At 38.4% G+C, this 27,199-nt stretch overlaps 1 protein-coding gene across 1 annotated transcript; it reads left to right on the forward strand.

Annotated features, from left to right (window-relative positions):
* The first annotated feature begins 2 nt into the window (after positions 1 to 2).
* LOC100649188 (collagen alpha-1(IV) chain) lies at positions 3 to 26,206 on the forward strand. Its single transcript, XM_003399617.4, has 27 exons — positions 3 to 141; positions 1,716 to 1,758; positions 10,196 to 10,334; positions 10,873 to 11,016; positions 12,148 to 12,536; positions 13,004 to 13,138; positions 13,224 to 13,331; positions 13,480 to 13,701; positions 13,948 to 14,136; positions 14,426 to 14,542; positions 14,845 to 15,009; positions 15,228 to 15,530; positions 15,865 to 16,245; positions 16,491 to 16,697; positions 17,132 to 17,300; positions 17,399 to 17,529; positions 17,662 to 18,100; positions 18,429 to 18,778; positions 19,096 to 19,362; positions 19,436 to 19,607; positions 19,693 to 19,938; positions 20,048 to 20,410; positions 20,851 to 21,066; positions 21,370 to 21,741; positions 22,261 to 22,432; positions 24,004 to 24,118; positions 24,663 to 26,206. Exons 1-27 carry the CDS (start codon positions 122 to 124, stop codon positions 24,912 to 24,914), a joined length of 5,826 nt encoding a protein of 1,941 aa, XP_003399665.2. The 5' UTR covers positions 3 to 121; the 3' UTR covers positions 24,915 to 26,206.
* The last annotated feature ends 993 nt before the right edge of the window (positions 26,207 to 27,199 follow it).

The following is a 27,199-nucleotide window of genomic DNA, read 5'->3' on the forward strand; positions in this document are numbered from 1 at the left end:
CACACCACGTCTACTCGGTGCCGGGTTCCCCGCGATATTTTGTGACTGTCTGTCCGTGCGGTGCTTGTGCTAGCCTGTGCTCCTCGGCTCCCTAGACCCGTCGCGGAATAGGGAGGTCGAAATGACCCGGTTGGGATTGCGGTGAGTTGCGATTCATCTTACTATTCTCTTCTTTCCAAAATTCTTTCTTTTCTCCTTACTTTCCTTACGTTTCTTCTCCTCCTTCTTCGTCTTCGCCTTCTTCTTCCACTCCTTCTTCTTCTTCTTCTTCTTCCTCTTCTGCCATTTCCTTCTTTTTCGCCGTTCTTACTCGTTTTCCTTCGCGGTAATCTCGTTGGTTCGTCAACCTGTTGTTACGTCAATGATCTCTATATTGCGCGAACACGTGCATTCGGTAACCGTGTTGCTCGTGTTGTGCTTTTCCACCAACGTGACACGGAAGCATCGTCCGAGATACATATCTCACCTCCGTGAACTCTGACGAACTACTGTTGTGCGTCGAATAACGTGCTCTTCTCCTCGTTCCACGAGACATCTTAGTTTTTGCAGTCACCCTGCCTAGACCTGCCTTTCGTACCTGTTCCCGTTCCACCGATCTTTCTTCGGTCGATCCTTTTATTCTTCTTTAATTGCTCCGTGCTTGTTCTCCCTCGGTGCACGCGCCACGAGTATTTCAACGATGCACGGAGGGGGCACTTTCATCCCCCCGTTACATACCGACGGATCGACGAGTGGATTTCAAGGACGAAACTCGCGCGTATTTCTGGTCAATTATCCTTTTGACGCAGAACCTAGCACCGTCTCGCGCTTCGTATCGCGAAAGACGTCCGTCCATCCGATTGGTATTTTTGCGTTAATCGCGCGTAGATTAGTTTTCGATACGTTTCGCGCGAAGTGCCGTGAAATATTTCTTCGGACGCCTTTATTTATGTAGATAACGGATTTTTACGTTTAAAATATAATTGATATTTGCGGTGTCGCGGGAGACTAGTAAAATTCTTGATGATTCTACCGTGACCTATTTCTCTAATCTCTTCTTTCGATACGTACGTACCTATTTGTCTGTTTTTTTTAACCCGATACCGCGAAGCGATAGAGATTTCTTGGAAAATTCCTCTCGTATTTTGCTTTCTATTTTATTTGTACGATTTAATTCACGTCGAAGATTTGCATTTTGATCGTCGAAAACTGCAACGAAACCTCCTAATTTTACATTTTACACTTTCGTTTGTAGCTTCCTCCAGATTAAATAGATTCTCCACGTTCTCTTCAATATTTTCTAATATTTTCGGTGTTAAGGTATAAGAAAATAATTGATTTGTCCGTGTTTTATTACGTTTAAGTCTGCTTGCACGATAATTTACTAACGAACGATATCAGTAAATCGACGAGCGACGAGCTATAGGCTGCAACGTTCGTTCACAGAACTTTATTCGTTCGATTTTTAAACTTCGTGTCGTTACGCAACAAAATTTATCGACGCTTCTACGGTAGAACTTTTGGAAACCGAGGTTTCGTTCAAACAAACGATATAAATATTTGTAGAGTTACTTATATAGCAGTTTTCTTTTCTTTTTCACATTTATTAACAAACTGAACAGAAGAAATTTACTGTGAAATTTCCCAAATTGTCGAGAATCTATAATAACGCGAGTGAACCAACAAAATGATAATTTCCACTTTCGTAGAATAATTAGGAAAAATTGTCTTTTCAGATTCGTCGCATCCGCAGTGTTCCTGGCCGGGATAGTTGGTGGGGTACGTACAACCGTCATTTTAATTTCGATAATCTCTCGAATCGTGACTCATTCTCACTCTGTATATCGCTCGACGCCGACAAAACGAGAAGATGTCTGCGATCGGTTCGATTCATTCATCGATTACGCCTTTGCGTTGGTACATTCGAGCACGCAACGCACGTGCATGGAGCGTTGCATCGAACGACTAAAAAGTCAACCGCGAACCGAGAGGATCGCGTTTCGTGGCGCGTGCTCTCCGACCTTCTGTCTTTCCTCCTCTGTTCGCTTCATTGTGTGCACTGTGCACGTTCGAGAACCGATGGAGTTGCGAGGGCGAAAAAGCTCGATTCGAAGGTCGACGGATCTTTGGCTGGCGTAACACGCACGACTCGCGCCAGCACATTCATTGCCCACGCGATTAAATCATTCGGAGCATCGCGTCGCGTCGCATCGCATCGCGTCGTTGTGCTTTTACGTTCTTACGTTCCTCTACGGAAACGCTTGCCAGACTTTAGAATTTTTCTATCCATCCGTTGAACGAAATCGATGGAATTGTTTCGGAAATCATATGGGAATCCTCCGATGATTTGTTGGTTTGGTTAATTAAATTGCGCGTCTGCCGAGTCATGGCCACGGTTGTAATTAATAGAACCTGTAGTTGTTTAATAGTTAGAAGGCATCTTTTATCTTTAGATGACGCTAACGTAGGTTGGATGATATAATTGGAAGTGAGCTTGATCAGTTAGCCCAAGGTTACTCACTCAAGTTGTAGTTTCTAAGCAATTAGTACATACCTAATAGCTACCATATTTTGTTACTGTGTTATGATCGATAGTGATCAATTAATCCAAAGCCGATATAATACGTTGTTTATATTAGACAATATTTATAAAACAGTAACATGAGACGATATCATATATTTATAGCGATAATACGTTGTTACCGATAGCGTTAATAGAATCATAGCAAATAATAGAAATTTGTGCAAAAGTAATTGCTCTACGAGTTGAATATACTACTTGAAAAAAGGAAATTCATTTCTCTTATAACGTAATTTCGATGAATCGCAGAAAAGGAGCATTCTGCAGTTCCATATAATAACGATGCCATGGCTAACGAACTGTTTCAAAAACTCAATCTTCATCTGAATAGGATATCGGTACTTTCGATAAATTGCTACGCGAAACTGTTCACCGGTTTTACACAACTCGATTTCGAGCAACGATAACAAGAAATTGTTCTCCAATTGCACGTCATATTTCACCGAATCGTTCCAAGGAATGCTTTATGCCACTCTAGAAATTGTCTCTTCAGCACGCCATATCACTATTTCGACGAATTGCTCCAAAACGCCGTTCTTCCATCGATCCCTCGCAAAATCGATACAATTTCGATAAGCTACTTTTAAAAATATCAGCTTGGTCGAAAAATTCCCGTCGAAAAATATATCCATCGCTTCTTCCGATCAATTTTTCCCATGTATACAAATTTGTTATCTTTCCTGCTAACGAATACTTCGAATAACTTTTACAGACTTCCAGAGTAATTAAATATTCATGCTTATAACATACGAACAAGTTTTCTAAATATCACGATAAATAGTAACAAACCTATACTACTATTTAGACATATAGATAGAGTTAAATTATTCATCTAAGAATAAAAATTTCCAGTTCGCTCTTTATGCGTGAGTTTCAACGTTGCGTCACCGAAACAGAGAAAATTGTTTTATCGTTTAACAAGTTTCGAATATTATTATTTCTTCTTTTATTCCTTTGGTATCCAAGGACAGAGACATTATCTTTCTATCGTTTCGTTATAATTTGATAAAAGGTTACTGTAGAAATTCTTCAAATTTGTTAAATTATCCAGTACGTTGTTTTCGATAACGTTGCTATATACACGTAGAGATAGAAAATGCTCTGCAGCGTTCTTATTTCTCTTTTAGCAAAGTTATTTCCGAGCAGCGTGCATCGGGCACGCGGTCGATAACGCGAAGATCATGTCGCAGATGCGATAAGAACGTTTCAGCAGATTTGTCGTCGACCAACGACGGAAAGGTGTTAAATCCGAAATAGGGCAACCGTCTGTTAGCGACCAGTTCGCCTACGAGACGCCGTAACCGCGCTTTGTGTAATTTTATTACGCCACGTACACGTGTACGGCGCGTACAAGCACATAAGCCAGCTTAGTCACTATTGAAAATAGTTTGGAATTGACCGCGGCTGGATTACCATCGTCTAAAGAACTCGATCGTCCTTTTTGGTTCTCCACGACCGCATGTTCGTTCTTGCAAGAGGTTATTGGGTTGGTAGATTGCGTTTTGGGGTTGAATCGGGTTTAACCTTTACACCATCATTATGGTCGAATGCAGCCGTGTATGTAGATGTCTACTATTCGCTACGCGATCCGATTTTAATCCGTCTACCGTTAAAATTCATCCTTTGTCGAGGCAATCTACGATGATAGTACACGTATACTATTGTAATAACGTAAAACAGAAGAATTTTCGAATTGTAGAAATTGCAATTTTGTCGAGAATGGTGAAATTAATTAGTTGTCCCGAAGTTCGGGCGCTCGATTGAGATCTGGATTGTCAAAAATTTGATTATTATAACTCGATAAAATATTTTGACGAAACCTTCTTGGGGGCAGTAAGCACTCTTTCAATTCTTTTCTTCGTCGAAGCTTGGAGACAGAACAAGAAAAAGAAAGAAATCGGATACAATAACAGTTCGTCGTTTCTACGTGTCGAAGTCTAATCCAAGTTACGTAAGATAAAAAAAAAGAGCATTCCAAATCAAAATAACGAAATACGATATCGATTATAACAATTGACGTAAAAGTCCTAATGTTGCTCGTTTTCAAGGTATTTTAGTTTTATTACGAAAAATCCTACTTTACGTTAAACGCAGGCTTGAACAGTAGTTCTGTTCTCGTCGTAGTTTCTTTATTTTACCTGACATCATAGGATTAAGAAGTTTGCACAGCAAATTCGCCGGATGAGAAGCATGTTTATTTTGACTGTTTTACTCGTATATCGTTAGCAGCTGCATTCTACACTTTCATTCGCAGAATATTCGTGACTTACGATGACACGAATCGATTAGCCGATCAGCTCTCTTAGATGTTTCGGATGCACCAGCCGAGGTGTCTGCATACCGGCTGTAACGTTAAAACGTTCCATTCTTTCCGTATCTTTTACAGTTGGCAAGCTGCTATTACGCGACGTTTAAATTTTAGCGTCTCGTGCATGTTCGGTGATGCGTGAAACGTGAAAAATTGTTTCGCGAGGCGGCAACCACTCGCGCCGTAGCGAAAGTGTTTAGTCAGAGGAACGGGTTTACGGAGCGGCGGGATTAATGATGATCGTCGTGAAGTCAATTGCACGTTAAAAACTCTTAAAGATAGCGTTATTCGCCGGATAAATCGCATCGAACGAAATTCTGAATGCGCTAATTAACAGCATAAACGCCTGTGTAACTAGGCTTTGATCAACGTTGATAACGAGTCTTGTTGCACGTTCCGCGATAACAGTTTCACCGAATGAAGTAATTCGGTTCTCTTTGCTTGTAATTTATCACTCATAACCTGACCGCGATAGAATTTTTCACCAAACCTGTGATTTTACGTATAGTATATAGGACAAATGATTTTGAAAATGTATTGAAAAATATTCCGTATTAATTATTTTCAGCCTTGAATTTACAAGTGTTCTCGCATGATTGGCTCGTAAGGATCATAACGATACGAGTCAGTTCATCGCTATTTTTCCTAAAATAGCGTGCTCCGTTTATCGTTGTAAGAATTCATTCCATGAAAACGTATCATTGCAGAGGGTAAAGTTATGACTCAACTATGAAACTAAAGGGATGGGAATCTTAATTCACGAAATCTTAATATTCACCGGCGTAGTTTTCAACTCGCCATACCGTGCATGTTGTCGACAAAGTAAATTACTTGGTTCCTTTCATCGTATTAACGTACACATATCACACTTGGCTCTTATGAATACGCGTCGTCCATCGAGATTACAAAGATCGCTGACCAACGAATTAGCGAGCCTCGTCCTACACCGTATTAATCTTGTTGAGATACATGTTGCTCCGTAACATCGTCACATTCTTGTTCTTTTCAATTTACGGATGATCGATGTGACGTCCGAACGGTTCCTACGAGTTTCATATCGAAGAAACGTTAAAAGTTATTAATGCGGATACCAGTCGACTGTTAATTTACAGTAGGTTCGAAAGAGTGACTTGATTTTAATTGATTTTGACTTGAGTTCTGTTCGAGTTTAATGGAATTACCGAAAAGTAGAGCTGCCTGCTTATTGCAGCAGCCCCTGCGAATGAAAGGAGGAATGCAGCAAGGTGAAGTTGACAAACAGCAATGACGGAGGATCGAAGGAAAAAAGGATCGTTCGGGATCCTAACTGGAACGCGATGGCTGATTGGTTACGTAATCGCGGATTCACGAAGGCGGCCAAGAAACGCGATAAAAGGAACGATTCTCGAACCGTCACGAGAAGATAGTCCCGGTATCTAGAATAAGAAAATTGGGCTGGCTTCGTTGAACGAAATGGCCGTGTAGATTGAGTCGTTTTCGTGGATGCTCGAGGATAGAGATGCGTGTGACGTTGATGATAATTTGGTTGGAGGTTTGGTCGAAAGGAGGAAACGGAGATTCTACTTTTGGAAATATTTCTTCGAATAAATTTCTCGATTTTTGGAACTTGGCGTATGAGATTTATAGGTAGGTGCATGCTTCTGGTCGTTGTCTGTCGTTGCAAGAAAAAAGAATTTGCGATGTTTACGTAGATATAGATATTCTACTATAGATAGTATCGAGCGTAATTTCATTTTGTGAATCGAGGAGAATGGAGATTATATTTGTTGATTATTATTTTTCCAATATTTTCGGACCGAGTATTACGAGGCTGGTAATTTGTCATTTTCTATAAAGTCAACGTACATACAAATTAATTACAAATACACGTATAATAGTAATTCAAAATGAAATATGTAATATCACGGCAAATCGAAACAAAGTGAATTTTGAAATTTGCTAGAATTATAATTTGCTAGAATTGTAACTTGTATTTGTCGATATATAATAATATATATTACAATATCATTAATTTTAAATGGTAGTAATAGCGAATATGGATTGACATGTATGATCTAAGCAATTAGTATTCAGTGATTGTATTTCGGAAAGGTTTTATGTTACTTTGTGCTCGTTAATCAAATGACGAAGTTGTTAGATGAAAAACTAGCTCGGAAATAACAACTTTTCCAACTTTTATACTTTTGATAATATTATCATAATGTGGTCATAGTAATAAATAATCTCGCATACATCTTTTCTATTTTTTGCCACGCATAAATTGTAGGTAAATGGAATAATTTAAAGCTAATGTAGCGCTAAGCGCTACGTAATATCTATGATTCATTGTTTGGAAATAAGTACATTATCGTATGATAATTATGTTTCGTATTCATAGCAGCTTCTTAATCTCAAATTGCAACTACGATCTCCACTGATCTGTCTACTATATCTGAAATTCTGACTTCGTCTAATCTTCTACAACATCAAACTCTATTCATTAATCGTTTGATAATTATATAAATAAAAGATTAATCTAAAAGATCCTAATTAATCGGGATTTTAGAGTTGTATCGACAATTAAACGCGAGTGGGATCAAAATGTAATAAAAGTAGAAGAACATTACGTACTTAGACTGTTGGTTGAAAATTCAAGGAAAATTTAATTTATCTTATAAAATCGTAAGAATTAACAGAAATTGTACAAATGATTTAAATCGCGACGTATCACAAAACAGCAATTTTTGACTTTTCTATAAAAAATTCGACATATCCGTAGCAAGATCTTATATTCTTGCATCACAGAATTGAGAAGGCATAATCCTGTACATATTTTCAGCAGTGATGTCAGTAAATCAGTTTCGCGTGTAACTCGTGACGAGGTCGTTGCGAATTATCGTATTATCAGCGTCCAGATGTCTGTATCGCTTCGTATTATTAGAATTCAGGATGAAGATTCGACAAATTATGCGAATCTGTTACGACATATGGTCCACTAGAAATTTCTGTAAAAATAAGCGTTTCTTAATCAATAAATATGTTTAGCAAAGATCGCAAAAATATTACAATACGTACATAAACATTTTCTATGGTTTCTCTCGCGAGAGAACCCTCTAAATTCGTAACTCGTCGAATTCGCTAAGTAGACAAATACTTGTGTAAACGGTGATAAAATTGTTCGCCTTTAGAATTTTCGAGACTTTTGCCGCTTCTCTTCTCGTAGTTTCCCAAGATGTACGGCATCGACGTGACACGATTATCTTCTGTTTCGATAAAGCCCGTACTATTTCATTCAGCTTTTTCGAGGGAAATGTTCGAGGGAAACGCGCGGCAGAGAGGCTGGCCAGAAAGGGAACCAAAGAGGAACAGCGTGCGGCGCGTCACTTCAAAACGATAACGGGCGAAGCGTTATCTCCCGCGCTTCCTGTCAGCGCGTACCATCCCGAAACTTAAAAAGGATAAAACGTGAAAACGAGGGCAAGACAATGACTTTCTGCGAACGCGATGACGCATCGACCGAATCGAGCTAATTTGTATAATATGGTCGCCGTACGCGGACAGGGCTAGATCAGGGATCGAGGTATAGAAATTGGTCCGCGTGTGTTGAAAGATATCTCTTGGAAAAAGATGTCGCTCTATTATATGCACGTACGATGCACTGTCGTTCGTGAGTCGTTAAACATTTTGGTAGATTCGTAGTTACGCTATACCGCTCATGTTAATGTTCACCTTGTGAGTGTTTGCATAGTGTATTTGAGATGTTACGTGATTTTTCGGATGTCGGAAGATATTTTAGAGAATATGTGGAAGGCTTAAGTAACGATCCTGATGCTTTGGATTTATGGAGTTTACTTTTTGGTTGAAATTTACACATCGTTATTTAACATCGCTGTAAAATGTGGATCATGAAAATTCGAATTAAAAATTAATGAAAAATAAAATGTGCTCTGTCATACAAGAAGCGTAGCTGATAACTTATCGACAGTTGATGCAACCTCAGAAGTACCTATTAAATATTAAGATGTAAGAAGATCCTCTTGAAAACGTTTTTAGTCTTCATATCTAGGCATTTGATACATACGCTTAGCTATGCTTTCTTGTTCTAGCGCGAAACGTAACTTTTCTCTTAATCGTCAAGTCGTATTATATCAAACATTTTTTATTTCTATGTTCCTTTTTCCTTTGTAATTTACAGAATTAAAGTTCGTGACAAATTTTTATTTCAAGTACTATCCCGTACGTCGTTTTAATTCATTTGTGCCGAATCTAATCGTTTTCTATACACGCCACGCATCTATATACACATTTATCGTTTTGGATCAATTATTAAATTTAAGTCGAATATAGCCAATACATATTACGTTATTAATTTATTTATTTCACTTTTAGTTGGCAAAGCGAAAAAGTTATTTGTATTTTCTAAGAATAACAGTCACACTATTCTTTTCGGAAAGGTCAGTACATAGGCAAATACTTATCGAACAAAGCTTAGTGTGTTATGATCAGTTTGTTCTGTATGTGTAATTGCAATACGATAACAATCGTAATTATGTTAGAATATTCTATCAAACTCCTTTGACTTTTTTCGTAAGCAACTATACATATTCGAAAATTGTATTTTTCATCGAATTAGATCAATTTAGCGTCTACGAACGATTGGTCATACTCCGTCGGTAAAGTAGTTTATAGATCCTTCAGTCAATAGCCTCAGATCTGCATGATCTACGGCTCAATCGATACTTACGTTTATCGCGCATCTTCGTATCGATTACTGAGATCTGATTGATTCTGATTGATTCTAATCGGTTGCTTGATCTACTGACAAGTAGACAATTGATTTCATATCGAAAAAACTTCAAGTTATACAAAGTTTCATAAGATACGTGAATTCACAATTTATTTGATAAGTTATTCGAAATATTTCAATCTCATTTTTACCGTTCAACTTGGAAAATCATAATTTTCTGAAAGTTTCAGCACCGTCTTTATAACAAAAACGCGCAATCAATAAATATTGCGTAAAAAATTAATTTAAATTTAATTGTTCTAAACTACGAAATAAACGATATGTATAGCTGACGTGCTTGATTGCAAAGAAATTATATTTTAGACGGTTATATTCTACGATGAAAATCGATGAAAATGTATAGTATTATTACATATATCGTAGAAATAACAAGATAGGATTTTTCGTGAACGTACTGCGGTAGCGAACGTGTTAAAAGATTACTATAACTGCAATAGAAAATAAAAAATGAATGCTCTCTTGCAATTAAACAACGTTACTTCCTTTCGAACAAGTCGTCAAATAAAATCTCTGTTCTATTTTATATCTTTTTCTTTTTCAGCAATATAACCACACATCATGGCCGTACAATCCTCCGCCTGTTGTTCCACTTGGACGAGGTGATATTGGAAAACCAAATAGTACTGACGACGATTATAATATTTCACCACGATGGAGAGCTTTTGTTACGAACAACGAAGGTAACGACGGGGTTTATCTCTTCTTGATTTTCTCTGCATAGAACAAAAATTTCGCTCCACCTCTTGCCGATAAGTATAATTGGATAATATTTTCAATTCTATGCATTCTATTCTATTCTATGGATATCTAGATAACTCCTTTTTATATCCTTTTTATACACTGATGAAATGGAAGAAAAAATTTATTGCAAACGCGAATAAATACCTCGGTTGAAACTTTAAAATAGTATTTCTCGTTTCCGAAAATCATTGCACTGCTTCTTTCTTCTCCGGATAAATCGTTTAGTTGATTTTCTCTTTCGTATTTTTATGTAGCCTTTCCTTTAACTTTCATTAAACTGATTATCTGGTTTATTAATCCTGTTTATTAATTTTTGCTTCTCCTTTATCATTTTTTACTTTCTTAATTGAAGATTATTAATTTGTGCTGTTTAAATACTTTGAGTATATTCTACTCTTGAAACTTGTAATTTTGAATAATATTATAATAATTTGACATAACATATACAGTAAATTGATCTTGCATTCTACTGTATAGATTCTGAGGAAGATAGGCGGTACTTAAATAATCAAGGCCAAGGCTATCAAGGTCAGAATTACGATGATCGGTACAACAGATACCCTGATGGAGATGAATATAATCAGAGAACTGATGATTCCGGCGGATACCAAACTAATTATGGTAATAAATTTAAACGATCGTTGACGCAACTTTATACCTCTGAAAAACCAGTGGCACATCAAACAATTATTTCTTTTAAGTCATAATGTAAATATTAAAATTAAAAAATCAGTAAAAATGCACTTATCACAATTTTCCTCTTAATCCTCTTCATATTATTCATCGTGATTTACATACATATGTAAATAACATAAAGGTAAAGTCGTGTAATAAGTTAAAGCACGTTGAAATAATTTATCGAAACGATCGTGTTAAAAATTTAAACGAGTAGTAAGAACATGTTCTGTATTAATCGTACTATTTGTTAACAATTTTCCAAGAAACAGCGCTCACCTTCTTCCCTTCGAAACGATCCCGTCGCAATATCTCCAGATTTGCGAATTCAACTTCGGCCCGCTAATTAACAGGATCGTACATTTATCTTTTGTCTTTACAGCGTTGTGTAATAGTTTCCTATTAATCGATAGTGCCAGCGGTTATTGCGCGCGCGCACGAGTTTATGGTGTTCCATAAAATTTAATAGGCTAATAGGAAATTGAATTTTGAAAAGGCATAAAACTGATGTCGCTCGAGCTTCGAACGAATTATTTTGATAAAAGAACAAAACTTTAACAGACGAGAAATTTGTCGAATTTCACAAAATAAAGCTGCGACGAGTAACGTGCATTTTATTTCGAAACATTTTCTTCGCCCCTCATTTATGATTCTGCAATTGCACGGCTTTATAATTTTCCAAGCTCGCGCGTTTTGGGTGAACAATTATTTTGAATTACGATTTCAGCTAAAGTTACTTCTTTATGTTAACGTCAACGAAATTTATATTTTTCGGTTCATTTACGCGTTTGTTAATAGTCCTTTACAATCCTTTTCTCATTTCACGTCTGTTTCCTCATATCGTCGTATTTATCTAGGGATTTCATTCTACGAAATAACATTTCTGCCTACATTTGAAAAATATAAATTTGCATATACCTTCTCTGTAACGATTATAGTTTATTTTTAAGATGATACTTGTTGTCATGGCGTTAAACACGAAAACCAGCGTCCCAATTCGTACGATTTCATTCCCATCTTTCCATCTCATAGATCGTCTATCCGATTCGTTTAACGCGAGTAATCTTCTCCTCTCAGGAGGCTTTGATCAAGAATCTTACAACCAAGGTCAAGATCAAACCCCGTTGGATCCTTACAATCAAGAAGCTGGCGATCCTTACGGAAGATCTGGAGGTTACGAAGACCCTTACGGAAGAGGAGAGGCCGGTGGAGAACAAAGGTCCAGAGATTCTTCTGGCGATGGCTACGATAGAAATTATGGATCCAGAGACGATTATGGACGCGGAGATCCTTACGGACAACGCGGATACTCTTCAGGGCAACGTGGTGGATATGGCGCGGCCGGAGACTCGGAAAATTATCCGAGCAGTTACACGGTTGTGCCAGTTCCAGGATACAAGCCACAACGAAACTGTACCGGGTCGGCCTGCTGCGTGCCAAAATGTTTCGCGGAGAAAGGTTCCAGAGTAAGTGTTCGTCGAGGGGAATTTTGTATGCAAAATTTATTTTTGTTTCTTTTTTTTACGGTAATCACGAAAATGTAAACTTGTAAGACATAATTGGATATTATAGTTCAAGACAATACGAGAAAAGCACACGAGGCGTCGATGTCGAATGTTAATTTCGATGGAAATATTGGAGTTACGAATGGAAAAGAATTAGCTATAAAATCAGTGTTACTGTTGTATTATTTTGTTTCCTACTAAATTACGATGGTTGGGTTTTTAATTCGGAGGTGAAAGTAATTTGATGTAAATTTCGTTTCAGTGTGAGTTATAGGACAACATATGAGTAATTGCAAAAACACGCATTATGATATATACATGTATATAACAGATATCTGCGACAGAATGTTAGAACAAATTAAATGAATATAATTTTTGTATTATACTAGATTTGTGAATTTTTAATTCATTTTGACTTACGTGTACAGGGACCGCCAGGTCTAATGGGGCCACAGGGACCCAAAGGTCAAAAAGGATTTCCTGGAACAGAAGGTCTTTTGGGACCAAAGGGAGAAAAAGGTGATCCTGGTCCTCAAGGACTACGGGGTCCGAAAGGTGACAGAGTACGTACTGTTTTACTATTAACGTTCGCTTTTGTTTATAATAATAATATACAATAATTTTAATTTTAACAATAATTTTTGCCAGGGTAAAATGGGTATACCTGGATTCTCGGGTATAAGTGGTGTTCCTGGAGTACAAGGCCCGCCCGGAGCTCCTGGTCTACCTGGTCGTGATGGTTGCAATGGAACAGACGTACGCATGCTGCAAATTATTTTTATTAGTAATATTTATTACGAGAATACGGATGTTTGTGCATTTATGAGAAATTCTGAAACAAAAGATGAGAATATGCGGTAGTATAAAATGAAAATGTGAAAATCTTTTGACGATTATCTTTCAGGGTGAACCTGGTCCTGCTGGTCGTCCTGGAGATACAGGTCCTCGTGGTTATCCAGGTCCTCGAGGGCCCAAGGGAGACAAAGGTCAATCAGGGTTCGCTGGTAGGTTCCCTGTAGGTCAAAAGGGAGAACCGGGTATAGACGGCGTCAGAGGACCTCCAGGACAACCAGGATTACAAGGAGAGCGTGGTTTTCCTGGACCTAAGGGTGATCGTGGTCCTTATGTAAGTTACTGTTCGTAAATACTTTCTTGACTCACTGTACACTTAACCGTGTTAAAAGCGAAGTTCGTTTTAATATCGTTCGTTTGCAATAATACCATTATGCTGTTATTGTTTGTAATCATTGAAAATAATAATTTCTCTACTCTTTATCTATTGATAAACAAGACACTTATATTGGTGAAGAGTTAATCTATAAACGATAATACTAGGATATCGTGATTTTAAATATTCAACTATCGTATTCAGGGTCCGCCTGGTCTACAAGGACCAAGAGGAGAAAAGGGAAACATGGGTCTTGCGTTTGAAGGTCCGAAAGGTGACAAAGGTCAGAAGGGAGAGCAAGGACCTCCTGGATCGCCTGCAGTCGGCGGCTTTCTACATCCGGGAGAAGAAATAGCAGGTCCACAGGGAGATCGTGGTGAAAAAGGAGACACGGTATTCTTTTTAAATACTTAACATTTACAAAATTAAAATAAACAAAGAGTACATTGATTTTGTCACTAACGTTTTAAATTTTTAGGTTCTAGTTTTAAAAAAATGCAAATATATGTATGAGCAATTTAGTGTATAAAAATTTGTATTTGTATACATTATTTATATAGTCAAAGAGTATCTAAATGAAATATCATGGGATATAAAATGCAACAAGCAAATATAACGAGCAATTGTACGATTATATACGATCTGTTCCTTTATATCTATTTTATTTCATTTGCAATGATAGGGTGAAAGAGGGTCGGACGGTCAAAAAGGAGAACAGGGACCAATTGGTGATCATGGTATTCCTGGCACTGCAGGTATGAAAGGAGAAAAAGGTCTTCCAGGCGCACCAGGTATTCGTGTAAGTATATTCATTCGTTTCATTTAAACGTGTTGTTTTCCTTGGATCCATGATCTAAAATGATTATTATATTTCAATAGACGTTTTTAAAGTCTAGATAGTTTTTCAATATTTGGTTATGGTATTCAATATAATCTCATTACCTTTTGTGTATTTGACGCTCTTTTTAAACAAAGTATTGCAAAAAGAAAAATATTTGAAAAGATATAGGACGTGAATAAGAAGCGAGGAGAACAGCAATGTTAATGGTAAAGTAAAAATGCAGGATGATGTAAATTAATTTGTACATTTACTATATTCAGGGTCGGGATGGTTTCTCTGGACCTCCAGGTCCACCTGGACGCAAAGGTGATCGGGGTTACGACGGATTAGACGGCCTTCCAGGTCGCCCTGGACAGAAAGGAGAACCAGGTCGAGATGGATCTATGGGTGTTCCAGGCTTACGAGGACCACCTGGTCCACCTGGAGTAAGTATTACCAACATTAATCTTCGTAAGAAACGAATAGATTAAATGACCTCTTTTTGCAACGTAAATATATTTTTAGAATTGAAGTACAATATAACTTTTCATCTGAATTGATAGAATGACAAGAATGATAGTATAATGATAACAGAATAATTATTTTTGAGATATTAAATCCTACTTGTTCAAATAAAAACTTTGCCTGTAATTACTAATTGCAGGGTGGGAAAGGTACGCCAGGGCCTCCAGGACCAAAAGGGCCTCAAGGTTTTCCAGGACCCACTGGACCTCGCGGTGCCGATGGATATCCCGGAGATCCAGGACCAAGAGGTCCTATTGGGCCACCAGGAGGACCTGGTTTAGCAGGTATTCCTGGTCCAGAGGGTTTGCCAGGAGAAAAGGGAGCAAAAGGAGAACCTGGGATCACAGGATTCCCTGGACCAACAGGTCCCCGTGGATTTGATGGTCCGCCAGGTTTAGCAGGTTCACGAGGGTTGCCAGGAGAGAAAGGCGCGTCGATTATGGTGGGTATTTATTCAGAAATCAATACGAATCGATACTCGAATATTTAATAGGTCGATCCAATACAAGAATTCTTTTATTACTGGATGTTTTATATTTTTATATTTGTTTAAATGTGTTTTTATTTAGAATGAAGTTTGTCCAAGTCCTAACACTAGAGTTACCGGCCTTTAACACGTATCTAAATAAGTTATACATGGTTAATTAAATATGTAATTGGAAAAACAATAAATCCGATGCCAGTTATTTCGACTGGTTTGATAGTTCCAATTCGTTTGATAATTAATATTAATTTTAATACTTAATAATATTTCGAAAATTACCAAACGTGTATAGGGTCCCAAAGGAATGGACGGAGCGCCCGGTAGAGATGGCGAGAAAGGACAAAAAGGAGAACGCGGTTACGCAGGACCGCGTGGAGTTCCTGGCGACGTGGATGGTATTCCAGGAGCGCCCGGAGAACCTGGTTTACCAGGAGAGCCGGGAACACCAGGGAAAAACGGCATTCCAGGATTTCCAGGTTCACCTGGTGAGAAGGGAGAGATAGGAGGGCGATGTATAGACTGTCTGCCGGGATTACCAGGAATCAAAGGTGATCGTGGTTTCGATGGACAACCTGGACTTCCTGGACCACGAGGCCCGGCTGGAGAACGAGGATTCCCCGGAGAACCTGGCAGCGACGGATTACCTGGACCAATTGGGCCACCAGGGCCTCCGGTATTTTCAGCACATTATTTTACATTTCGTATTTCAAGGAGATATTTTGAAAGAAAAGACTCGCACAGATTTATCGGGTTATTTAAATTCAAGTCGTTTGAGTTAAAATAACATAGCTTCGAGAGAATATCCAATGGGATGTAGATAACTTTACCAGCACGTACCGGAAATTTATAATTAAGTAGAATTAAAATTTTAATATGTAATAGAAAATCGTTACTATATCGTGTATTTCCGATTACTAGGGAAAAGATGGTATTCCTGGTGCAGCAGGTCCACAAGGAGAACCTGGTACTCCAGCAGTGGTTACGGAAAACATGCTTAAAGTAGAGAAGGGTGATAAAGGTGTGAGAGGTCCGGTAGGAAGAGATGGTCCACCTGGTCTTCCTGGTCCGCCTGGAGAAAAAGGTCCGATGGGATTTGAAGGTTTCCCAGGACCCAAGGGTATTGCTGTAAGTTGTTGCGATCTCAACCTTTATCATTCTGTCAATTTCTTCCGTTCAAATTTCGAAATAATTATGTAATTCTATAATTCTTAATTGGTTTTTGATGCGTTTAATCGAAAAGTATGTTTGAAATATCAAATACGTGTACTATTATGTAGAAATACTATAAAATCTGTTTAGAACAGCTGATAACTTTTATCGTAAATAATTTTTTGTATGTTTCCAAATAGTTTTCTGTTTTTCCTGAAAAATTTGTTTAACTTATGTGACTTTTGAAATACACGTATGATATATTTTTTTATTAACAAAGTTCCGCGTTTTGGAATCATCATCGAATCTATCGAATTTATACAAATATTTTTATAACCCGCAAATAGTGATCGGGGCAGCAAATGCGTTAAATAATTTTTCAAAACTTTTCATCCTGTTATTGTTTCTAGGGAGATCGTGGATTCCCTGGTCAAGATGGTATTCCTGGAAGACCATGTGCTCCTGGTCGAAAAGGAGAACCTGGTGTTAGTGTGAAAGGAGAACATGGAGAACCAGGCCGAAGAGGTGAAACAGGTGCAAAGGGCGAACCTGGTCCATTAGGAGATAAAGGAGAACCCGGTAGATATGCTTTATACTTCTTGGAATTCGTGTATCATTTCAGGCTTTAAACCGTTTCAGTGCTCAATAAGTAATTTGATTACTTTTATTTTAAATAGGTCTGTGTCCAATTCCGGATGAATTAATTAAAGGCATTAAAGGCGACAGAGGTGCTCCTGGTGAAAAGGGAGAGCCTGGTCCTCCCGGAAGGGATGGGTTAAGTGGTGACAAAGGTTTACAAGGTATTTCGGTAAGTACAAATTGTACTTCGTATTTGATACAATTATTTGTTATTTATTTTCATTACAATTTTGATTAGCTTTACAAATTTAGCATTATATACTCATGTATTCGTAACATAATAATAAACTATTGTGACCAGGGTCCACCTGGACCACCGGGATCAATTGGTGCACCTGGGCCAGTTGGACCAAGAGGATTACCAGGTCCTCGTGGTGACAAGGGTAACATAGGGCCAATGGGTTTCCCTGGGGAACCTGGTCGTGAAGGACCCAGAGGGTTCCCAGGCGCCGCAGGGTTGAAAGGAGCAAAAGGTGAAGTTGGTATCTCGGTCAAGGGTAGCCCTGGATTGCCAGGACCACCAGGAGAGAAGGGAGAGAAAGGTCTTCCAGGACCACCAGGAAAAGAAGGTCCTGATGGTCTGCCGGGTCTGCCAGGATTTTCCGGAGAGAAGGGTGATGCAGGTATTCCAGGCATAGGCGGTTTGCCTGGTGCGCCAGGAGAAAAGGGAGATACTGGTCCGATGGGACCTCCAGGCCCGCCTGGTGTTGCTGGAATTCCTGGTATAGACGGAAATAAAGGTATGCAATTCCTAAATTCTACAGTTTATACAGTGGTTATGTAAAGTATTTGCGCATGCCCTTACGTTTTAATGAAACGTTTTTTTTTATCAAGATCCACAATTTCGTTTTCGTGACATCAAATTTTTGTAGTGATAAGAAAGCATATCTAGATAATACAAAATTTAATATACTTGGAACTAATTAAGTCGTATGTAAATGTTATAGCAAATACAATGGTGCATAAATAACTTTTGTAGCCACTGTAAGTGTCTCTCGTGTATCATTCACTTCATATTTCAAAGTAATATGATAATTGTAATATAAACGTAATTGTTTTGTGTATCAGGTGAACCGGGATTGCCGGGCGAGGCTGGCAAACCAGGACTCCCAGGATTCCCAGGTATCAAAGGTGATCGTGGCGAACCGGGTATCGATGGATCGAAAGGTTACCCAGGAAGACGTGGTCTACCTGGTTTACAAGGTAGACCTGGTATAGAAGGTGCACCTGGTTTGAAAGGAGAACGAGGTGAAAAAGGCGCTGCTGGTTTCCCTGGATTACGTGGAATGGAAGGAAAACCTGGCCGCCCTGGATTAACTGGACCAAAAGGAGATATAGGTCATCCTGGTCTACCTGGTCTTCCTGGAACTCTTGGGTTCCAAGGACCTAAAGGTGATCAAGGTTTACCAGGATTGCCAGTAAGTCTTTTACATTCGTAAATGCTGATTTAAGCTAATTGTTCGATATTTGTAATATCTTCAATTGAAAAAGCTGAAAAGGAATATTATATATATTTATTAACTGGTATTTATTACTTAATAAGATAATAGGTAATAAGCTTTTATACTTTTGAGTTATAAAACTTGTATCTTTCTTTCTCTTTCAATGAATACAATTAAAGATATTTTAATTGTATTTAATTACACCTTATCACAGCAAATTTGTATTATGCTCAATTGGGATTTAACGAAGATAGTGGGAATTGCAAATTTATTGTAACCATTAATCTCGTTAGGGACGCAAAGGAGAACCAGGTCTAGTTTCTGAGAAAGGACAGAAAGGTGAACCAGGAATGCCAGGTATCCGTGGTCCTGTTGGTCCTCCTGGTAGAGATGGTATTGACGGAGACAAAGGAGAACGTGGATTGTCATGTAATTGTGTAGACGGATTGCCAGGTCTTAAGGGAGAACCTGGTCTGCCAGGTCGCGATGGTTTACCAGGACCTATAGGGCTAAAAGGTGACGCTGGAGTAAGAGGTTTCCATGGTTCTCAAGGAGATATAGTACGTTTTATTCTTTACAATGAATGAAAATCCATAGCAAGGAGTTTAATTTAAAATATCTTTAAATTACCAGGGACCAATGGGTCCACCAGGCGAACCCGGAACACCTGGAATCGACGGATTACCAGGTGAGCCAGGTGACATCGGTCCACCGGGTCCACCTGGTTTCCCTGGTTTGGATGGTGATGTGGGAGCTCCAGGACATCCTGGCCTCAACGGTGGCAAAGGAGACCGTGGTTTGCCAGGTAAGAGGTTGAAACTCTTTTCAATTTTCTAAGATAGTGTACAAACTAGTTTTGTAGAAACTAATGGATTTAATTATTTCACAAGGTCTTGTTGGGGAACCTGGTATTCGTGGTATGCCTGGAGAAAAAGGTGACCGGGGACAACCTGGACCAACAGTTGCGATCAAAGGTGAGAAAGGTGAACCAGGTATGCCAGGATTACGAGGTATAGCTGGAGAAAAAGGGGATCGTGGTGAGGAAGGTCTAGCTGGTTATGATGGTGAAAAAGGAGATAGGGGCACATCAGGTCCAGTTGGAAACCCAGGTCCACCTGGTCTCCCTGGACCTAAAGGTACTCTCAATTTCTAATTTATTATTGTACATTTTCTATCGTTAACGCAATTCAATTGTGTCTGCAAAAGATCAAGCTTTGATCGACTATGTGAAATGTGTTATTTTAGGTGAAGAAGGTCCACGTGGACCTACGGGAATTGCTGGATTAACTATCAAGGGTGAGAAGGGTCTACCAGGTCTGCCAGGAAAGCACGGACGAGAAGGAGTACCAGGACGACCAGGAGAGAAGGGAGAACGAGGATTACCTGGTTTACCAGGACATAAAGGAGATCAGGGACCTTATGGCCCTATCGGGCCACAGGGCGAGAAGGGTGATATGGGACTTATGGGTGCTCCCGGTTTACCAGGCCAAGATGGAGCTCCAGGTCATAGAGGACTCCCGGGTCAAGTAGGTCCAAAAGGTGAAAAAGGTGTAAATTGTATACCAGAACCAGGTCTGCCGGGACAAAAGGGAGAACAAGGATACCCAGGTAAATGGACAGGGATTAATAAATTATTAAATCATCCAATACATTCCTGCTGTTTATTTTCTGTTATTTAAAACCTCCCTTTGTCAGTACCATTTCCATCTTTTTTCTTTTTCTTTTTAAACAAACAGTAGATTTAGGATAACTCGCAACTTTTAACATCCTGAATCGATAAACTTCTTGTTTCATTTACCTGATCACGAATTTTGTCTTTGTTTGGAGGTAAAGTGCTGAACATGATTAATCTCTAAGATCAAAATTTTCTTTCTTAACGCAATCGGAAAACTAGTTCGTGCAAATACAAGACGATAATGAAAATTGTTTATTATCCAATTTGGCAAATTACGAGGCAACTACTAAACTTAATTCAAATAATTTCATCTTATTCTATTTGGAATACGTTTGGTAATTTTGTAAACACGTTCATTTTACTAAATTTACAGGAGTTCCCGGAATTGATGGACTCCCCGGTGAAAAAGGTGACAGAGGTTGGCCTGGTCTAGAGGGTGCACCGGGTCTGGATGGAGCGAAAGGTGAAAAAGGATTCCCAGGTCCAATGGGAAAAATGGGTGCTATTGGGTTTGTTGGTCAGAAGGGTGACAGGGGTCTCGACTGCCTCGAACCACCGATGGGACCAAAAGGAGACCGTGGTTACCCTGGTACGGTCAATTACGTCAAAATATCGAAAATTCAAGTTTTATAGATATCGTGACAAGTAATAATTTGACTATACTAAATTCAATGAATGAGACGAATACACTTGAATATTCCGGCTAAGATCCAAAATTTTTCGCGTGCATGTTTCTTCTTAACTCCATTTAGTATCAAGCTATGGACGATATTTATATATATTCGAACATTTTACTATTTGGCAAAAGTTCGTAATAAAAACTGCTGCGGACTTTTCGAACAGTTCAGTGTGTAAATCATTTACTTTGAATTTTTATTTTTTTTCATTGCAGGACCGACTGGCCCGCCAGGCCCGCCAGGAGAGAAAGGAGCTCCAGGTCAACCAGGATTCCCAGGATTGCATGGAACGAAAGGTGCACTAGGACTTCAAGGGCCACCAGGTCCAGTTGGATTACCAGGATTGCAAGGACCTGTTGGTGCTCCTGGTTTGCCAGGTCTTCAAGGACCCGTGGGTCATCCGGGTGAACCAGGAGAACCAGGACTACCATGCGAAGCTGCGCCTGACTACCTTACTGGTATCTTGCTGGTAAAACACAGTCAGACTGACAGAGTGCCCATTTGTGATGCTGGACATATCCAACTCTGGGAAGGATACAGTATGTTATCTACGGATGGCAATGAAAGATCGCACTCACAAGATTTAGGCAAGTACCACGGATGAAAATTAAATTACCCAAAGTATTTGTTGTTCGATTTTTCCTTAACTTAAATAATATCTTCATAATTAGACCATAATAGATGAAATGTTCATTTCAAAATATTATATTTTTTAACCAAATGATATCAAGCAATATGTCATTTGCCTGTAATATGATATCTGTGTTATACGAAACTTTTTGAAATATTCTTCTCACGAGACACGAGTATATCGTCAACGTAAAACATTTATTAAATATGTATATAATTAGTTCTAAAGATGATACCATTAAATGATATTGACTTATTGATGTAATGATAATTGACTGTCGAAATACTTTCGTGAGCCAATGTACATGTATATATGCGCGAGTACGCTAGATAGAGAAATAATTACGAAGTCGATTGCAAGCGTATCGATACGTATTATCTATGTGATATCTACGTCCTTGCATGTGCCTTCAGTTTGTTCTCTTCTCTCCTTCGTCTATTCTGATTCACCTGTCTAATAAATGATCACGAAACAGGTCACGCCGGCTCGTGCGTACGAAAGTTCTCGACGATGCCGTTCCTCTTCTGCGACACCGGCAACGTTTGTAACTATGCAAGTCGTAGCGATCGTTCTTACTGGTTGTCGACCACTAAAGCAATTCCCATGATGCCTATTGAGGGGACAGCGATAGAGGAATACATCTCCAGGTACGTTGATCGTTTCCATGAAACAAAATCGCCGGAGCACATCGAATGCCTAGCTACGTTTCCTTCGAATAAGATGTTTCTTGTAGCGTGGATCTATGTCGCGGAACGAACGTCCGTTCCACATCGATCAACCGTTAAACACGATTATGTTGCCACCCTACCATGTGCCATGTGCCATGTACCTTGTAGACAGTTCGAATATCTTAGAGTAATCGTATAATGGGAATTCGGATACTGCTGTATTTAAAAAGATAGAGTGTAGTATACTATTCGAGAAAAAAAACCTGTATGTTATAAAAAAGACTTTTATGATCCGAGATTCAAGATGCTTCTGAGATGATCTGAGATTCTACGAGATGCATAGAACCTCGGACGCGGCATCGTCAGTCGATGTTGCTAAGTAGCATTTTAATTTACAACCTCGCTGTATCTCTCTAAACAACTTACAAACCTCCAAAGATATAAGTAATTTTTTCGCGATTTGTTCAGCCGAACGGAGATCGATTGACTTGTCACGATGACTAGAAGGAAATCGTATAGATCTCGTTCAATTTGCTCCCATTTACCATGGGAAACTCGACTGAACTCTATTTGCATCTCGTATTCGACACGATGCATTGGAAACGAGACGTTGATCTCGTTGACGCGTTACTTGTATGAACGCTGCTTGGTTTTACGGTGGGGCATTTTTATCGTCTCTTCTTCTTTTTTTCTATTTTGCAAATGTTTGCGATCAAGTTGAGATGATTGATATTGATATAGATGGATACCTGGTAACTTTCAAAGGATTTACTATTAGGCAGTAGCACTGTTTCTAGAATTAGTTATTTAAAAAATATCGTAGATTCATTTGTTTTAAGTACGGCGAAAAGTAAAACAGACCTACGAAATAATTTTAATGATATCTTTCTAAATAGATTCTAGATGTTAAACGTTGAATCTCGCTTCAATAATCATGCTTCTCGGATATAATTTATGTAACAAACACGCACATTGAAAGCTTACGCGAGTATCCGGATATTATAATAATTTGTTGTTCCAATTTACTATTTTATACAGACTGTTCCGATGCGTAATTTACAACTTGCCGTTATGAAAAATCGTTGATACAAATATTCGAAACATTTCACATATTTAATAATATAGATTGCAAGAAGAATTAAAGCATACGCTATTCTTTGAACGAAGGAATAATTATTTATATTGTTTCATTCGTCATTGTGCCAAACTATGTAAAATGAAATTTTATTCTGCGTGGAAATCAGTTGCAATTTCAATGCAAGCGTCACGACATTTCAGTTTATATAAAGTTAGAAACATTTCCATGAGAGTAAATAGAAACGGGTATGCAAAATGAAATTGTTAATTTAATATACATTTGTTAATAATTCAACTTCCAGAAGCAGTTGTTACGAACAGATGCTAAATAATACATATAAATTTGATATATCGCATCGACTGACAAAAATGTTACTCGAAATCAAATTAATCGTTCGTTCAAGTCGAAACTATCGAACATGGCAAAATGGTATTATGAGTATTAACAAATGAAATTTCGTTTCGTTCTACAGATGCGTGGTTTGCGAGGTTCCAGCGAATGTGATAGCCGTACACAGCCAGTCATTGAATATTCCAGATTGTCCACACGGATGGACCGGGCTTTGGATCGGATACAGTTTTGTCATGGTACGAACATTTCTTTTCATTTCTGTACTCAAACGCGTAAATTTGATTACATAGAAAGTTTTTATAAAAATTCAAATGAACAATCGAAAAGTAAAAATAAATTACTACGTTTACCCGATTAATTACATTCGTTCGTAAAAGTTACCGTATCAGGCACCTTAACGCTTAGTTCGTCAGATTCAGAAAGTCATCACGCGATGCTTATCGCATTTTTCCCCTGTAATCTTTATTTATTTTAAGCATTTCTATCTGCCTCTTTACATGCACGTTCGCGTGTTAAATTTTGGCTCTCAAAGTTATTTGGCAAACATCGTACTTAACACGACGTATTTTCTACACGCCTCGACGAGTACCTCGTTCACACTCTTAAACACGCGTCTCCAACCTTTTACCTTTTCGTCGAACTTTTTACGTCGAAACGCTCACAGGCCTCCTCGATCCTAAGCTTCCCCCCGTTTTCCAATTCAAACTTTTCTCGTTTTACGTCGATAGAAATCCCGAATATCGGAAAACGGGGATTCGACTAATTTTCACGTGCTTTCAGCATACGGGTGCCGGTGCCCAGGGTGGAGGACAATCCTTGTCCAGTTCCGGATCCTGTCTGGAAGATTTCCGTACAACGCCATTTATCGAATGTAACGAAGAACACTGCCATTATTACTCGAACGAGATCAGCTTTTGGATGACGACGATAGAGGACAGGCTTCAGTTCCAAAGGCCTGAGAAACAGACCTTGAAGGCAGGCAACCTCAGGTCCCGAATAAGTCGCTGCCAAGTGTGTATAAAGAACACGTAAATCCATGTAAACCCGCGTGTTTATGCTCTCTTTCCTTTATTTCCCGCGTTTCTTCCTTCTTTCATCTTTCCTTTTTGTTTACTTTTTCCTTCTTTTTCTTTATTTTTTCCGTTAAAACGACGCCAATTATCTTTATCGCTAACTATAAAGAAGGTTATACATAAGACGGAATTAGGTCTGGAAGGAAAAGGACCGAATAAAAATTTGCGGAAGACGAAAGAAACTGACAGAGATTTTTGCTCCTTGTCGTGCTCTCTTTTTGACCTCTGCCGCAAGTGTCTCGTCCTCGTTATTTTTAATCTGTCTCCTTTCCCTTTCGTTTTTCTTTTTCTTCCTTTTTCTCCGTATCCCTCTTCTTCCTATACACAGACTCTCGAAAGTATTATATATCTGGACGCTTGTAGACACCTTTTTAATAGATATACTATATATATATTATAGGGAACGTTTTGAAATTTCACTAGTACCATAATCGGACTCAACTATCGCGATTATATCGATAAAGTTTAAAGATCGGAAAAAATACATAGAGATTACACGATATCTGGTACAAGTATATATTTTGCAAAGATTATCGCACCATCTTCGGCATTTATTATTTGTTTAAGCTATTCATACTCTGTATTAATTTGTTTACTAAATATATATTTGCGGCAAATATCCTGCAACGTGTACGTAGATTTTCCGATTGTTTACAAATTTTATCAATACGATCATGACAATAGTATCTGATTGCAGTGATAATGAAATTTCAAAATGTTTCATATAACATGGACGTTGTATTTCATACAATACGGACGTAAAAGTTTTCTCTGGTAAATGTTCAAATACTTTCGTGGACCAGTGTATTTATCTTTCTTGTCATGTTCCTATTGCTTTCCTCGTTGATCCTTTCTTTGGTCAAAAATCTCGTTTTACACTTGTTTTTACTGCCGCCTTTGAATTTCCCGCGAAATGCTTTCCTTCCCATCACGAAATCGTATATGCCGTAAGTTTTATTTCTATAACTATTCAAACAAGTGCCTAGCGTACTATTTTCTAGCATGTAAAATAATATATATATATATATAAAAGTTTATTATAAATATTATATGTATATTTATATCTCGTAAATCTTGTATGAAAAGTAAGTTCATCGTACTACTACGGACACTGCCCATATCCAATATGGCATATTTTACATATTGTATATTAATATAAATGAACTTAGCCTGGTAATCGTGTGAAGCCAAATATTTAAGTGAATAGGTATTTTGCTACTGTAGCTAATAAAATTCTATTTTCAAACTTCATTCGTTTTACCTTTATAACTGATCCTTCTTCCTCCGACTTACCCTCTCATTTATACCGAAGATCGACAAATGTTAATCTTCTCGTTCATACGATTGTTCGCTACGAGCAATCTTCAATTTTTAGCTGCTAGAATTTGAAAAACACTGACAAAAAAAGACACATATACAAATACGAAAATAATTTATTTTACTCAAAAAATAATTTTACGAACATGTCCTTTTGTATCAAACCATTCCTTTAACAAAATTGTTTATATTTCTGTTTCGTCGAACAGTCGCGGAGAGACGCGATCGCGAGAAAGCGCGTCAACGGGAATCGTAAATTCCCGTTACGATTTGGACATCGACGCCACGAACCGATCGATCCGCTATTTCGATTAGGATATTAGAGGTAGTTTAATTAGCATAACACTTGATTAACAGTTCAAAGATATTATATATTTCCAACAACTTTGTAGAGAAGATAGTTACGCCGGTGCCTAGATACAAGCGAAGTAGGTGAATGATTGAAGGGTGTAAACCCGGGAAAGTGATGTTGACTGTTCTAAAGATGACGAACCAGTGAAGTCCGGTGACGATGCTGTTGCAAAGGAAAACTTACTGGGTGGCGATCGCCCTCCCCCCTCCCCACTGATCGCTTGCGGGTGGAATCTCGGGAAACATAGGAAAACGCACGTTTCCCCAATTTTTACCTGATGGAGCAATAGCCATAAGGAACATCTTGATTCGAAGATGTTTTATGCCAATTGACGGCCTCAACGGCAAATCAAAAAGTCTCGTTTTACGACAGTTCCTTAGGACTACTGCGGTCCGCTTAATTATATGTGCACAGCTGGTGGCCGCCTCGAACGTAGAGTCACTAGACGTAACAATTTTCGTAAAACAGTATAAATTATCGAAACAGAATTTATCATTGTGTATACGTATGTACCATAATGTAACAAAAGTTTCATAACTAATGAAAATTTTAGTAAAAAGCTGAATTCCGTTTTC

Source organism: Bombus terrestris, chromosome 12 (genome assembly GCF_910591885.1).
Source record: "Bombus terrestris chromosome 12, iyBomTerr1.2, whole genome shotgun sequence".
Taxonomy (NCBI): Eukaryota; Metazoa; Arthropoda; class Insecta; order Hymenoptera; family Apidae; genus Bombus; species Bombus terrestris.

Excerpts from the sequence above, each read along its gene's own strand:
- LOC100649188 (XM_003399617.4), top strand. The coding sequence starts at position 122 with ATGACCCGGTTGGGATTGCG. Across the intron at positions 11,017-12,147 it reads CGGATACCAAACTAATTATG|GAGGCTTTGATCAAGAATCT; the intron begins GTAATAAATTTA and ends TTCTCCTCTCAG. Across the intron at positions 17,530-17,661 it reads AAGGTTTACAAGGTATTTCG|GGTCCACCTGGACCACCGGG; the intron begins GTAAGTACAAAT and ends TATTGTGACCAG.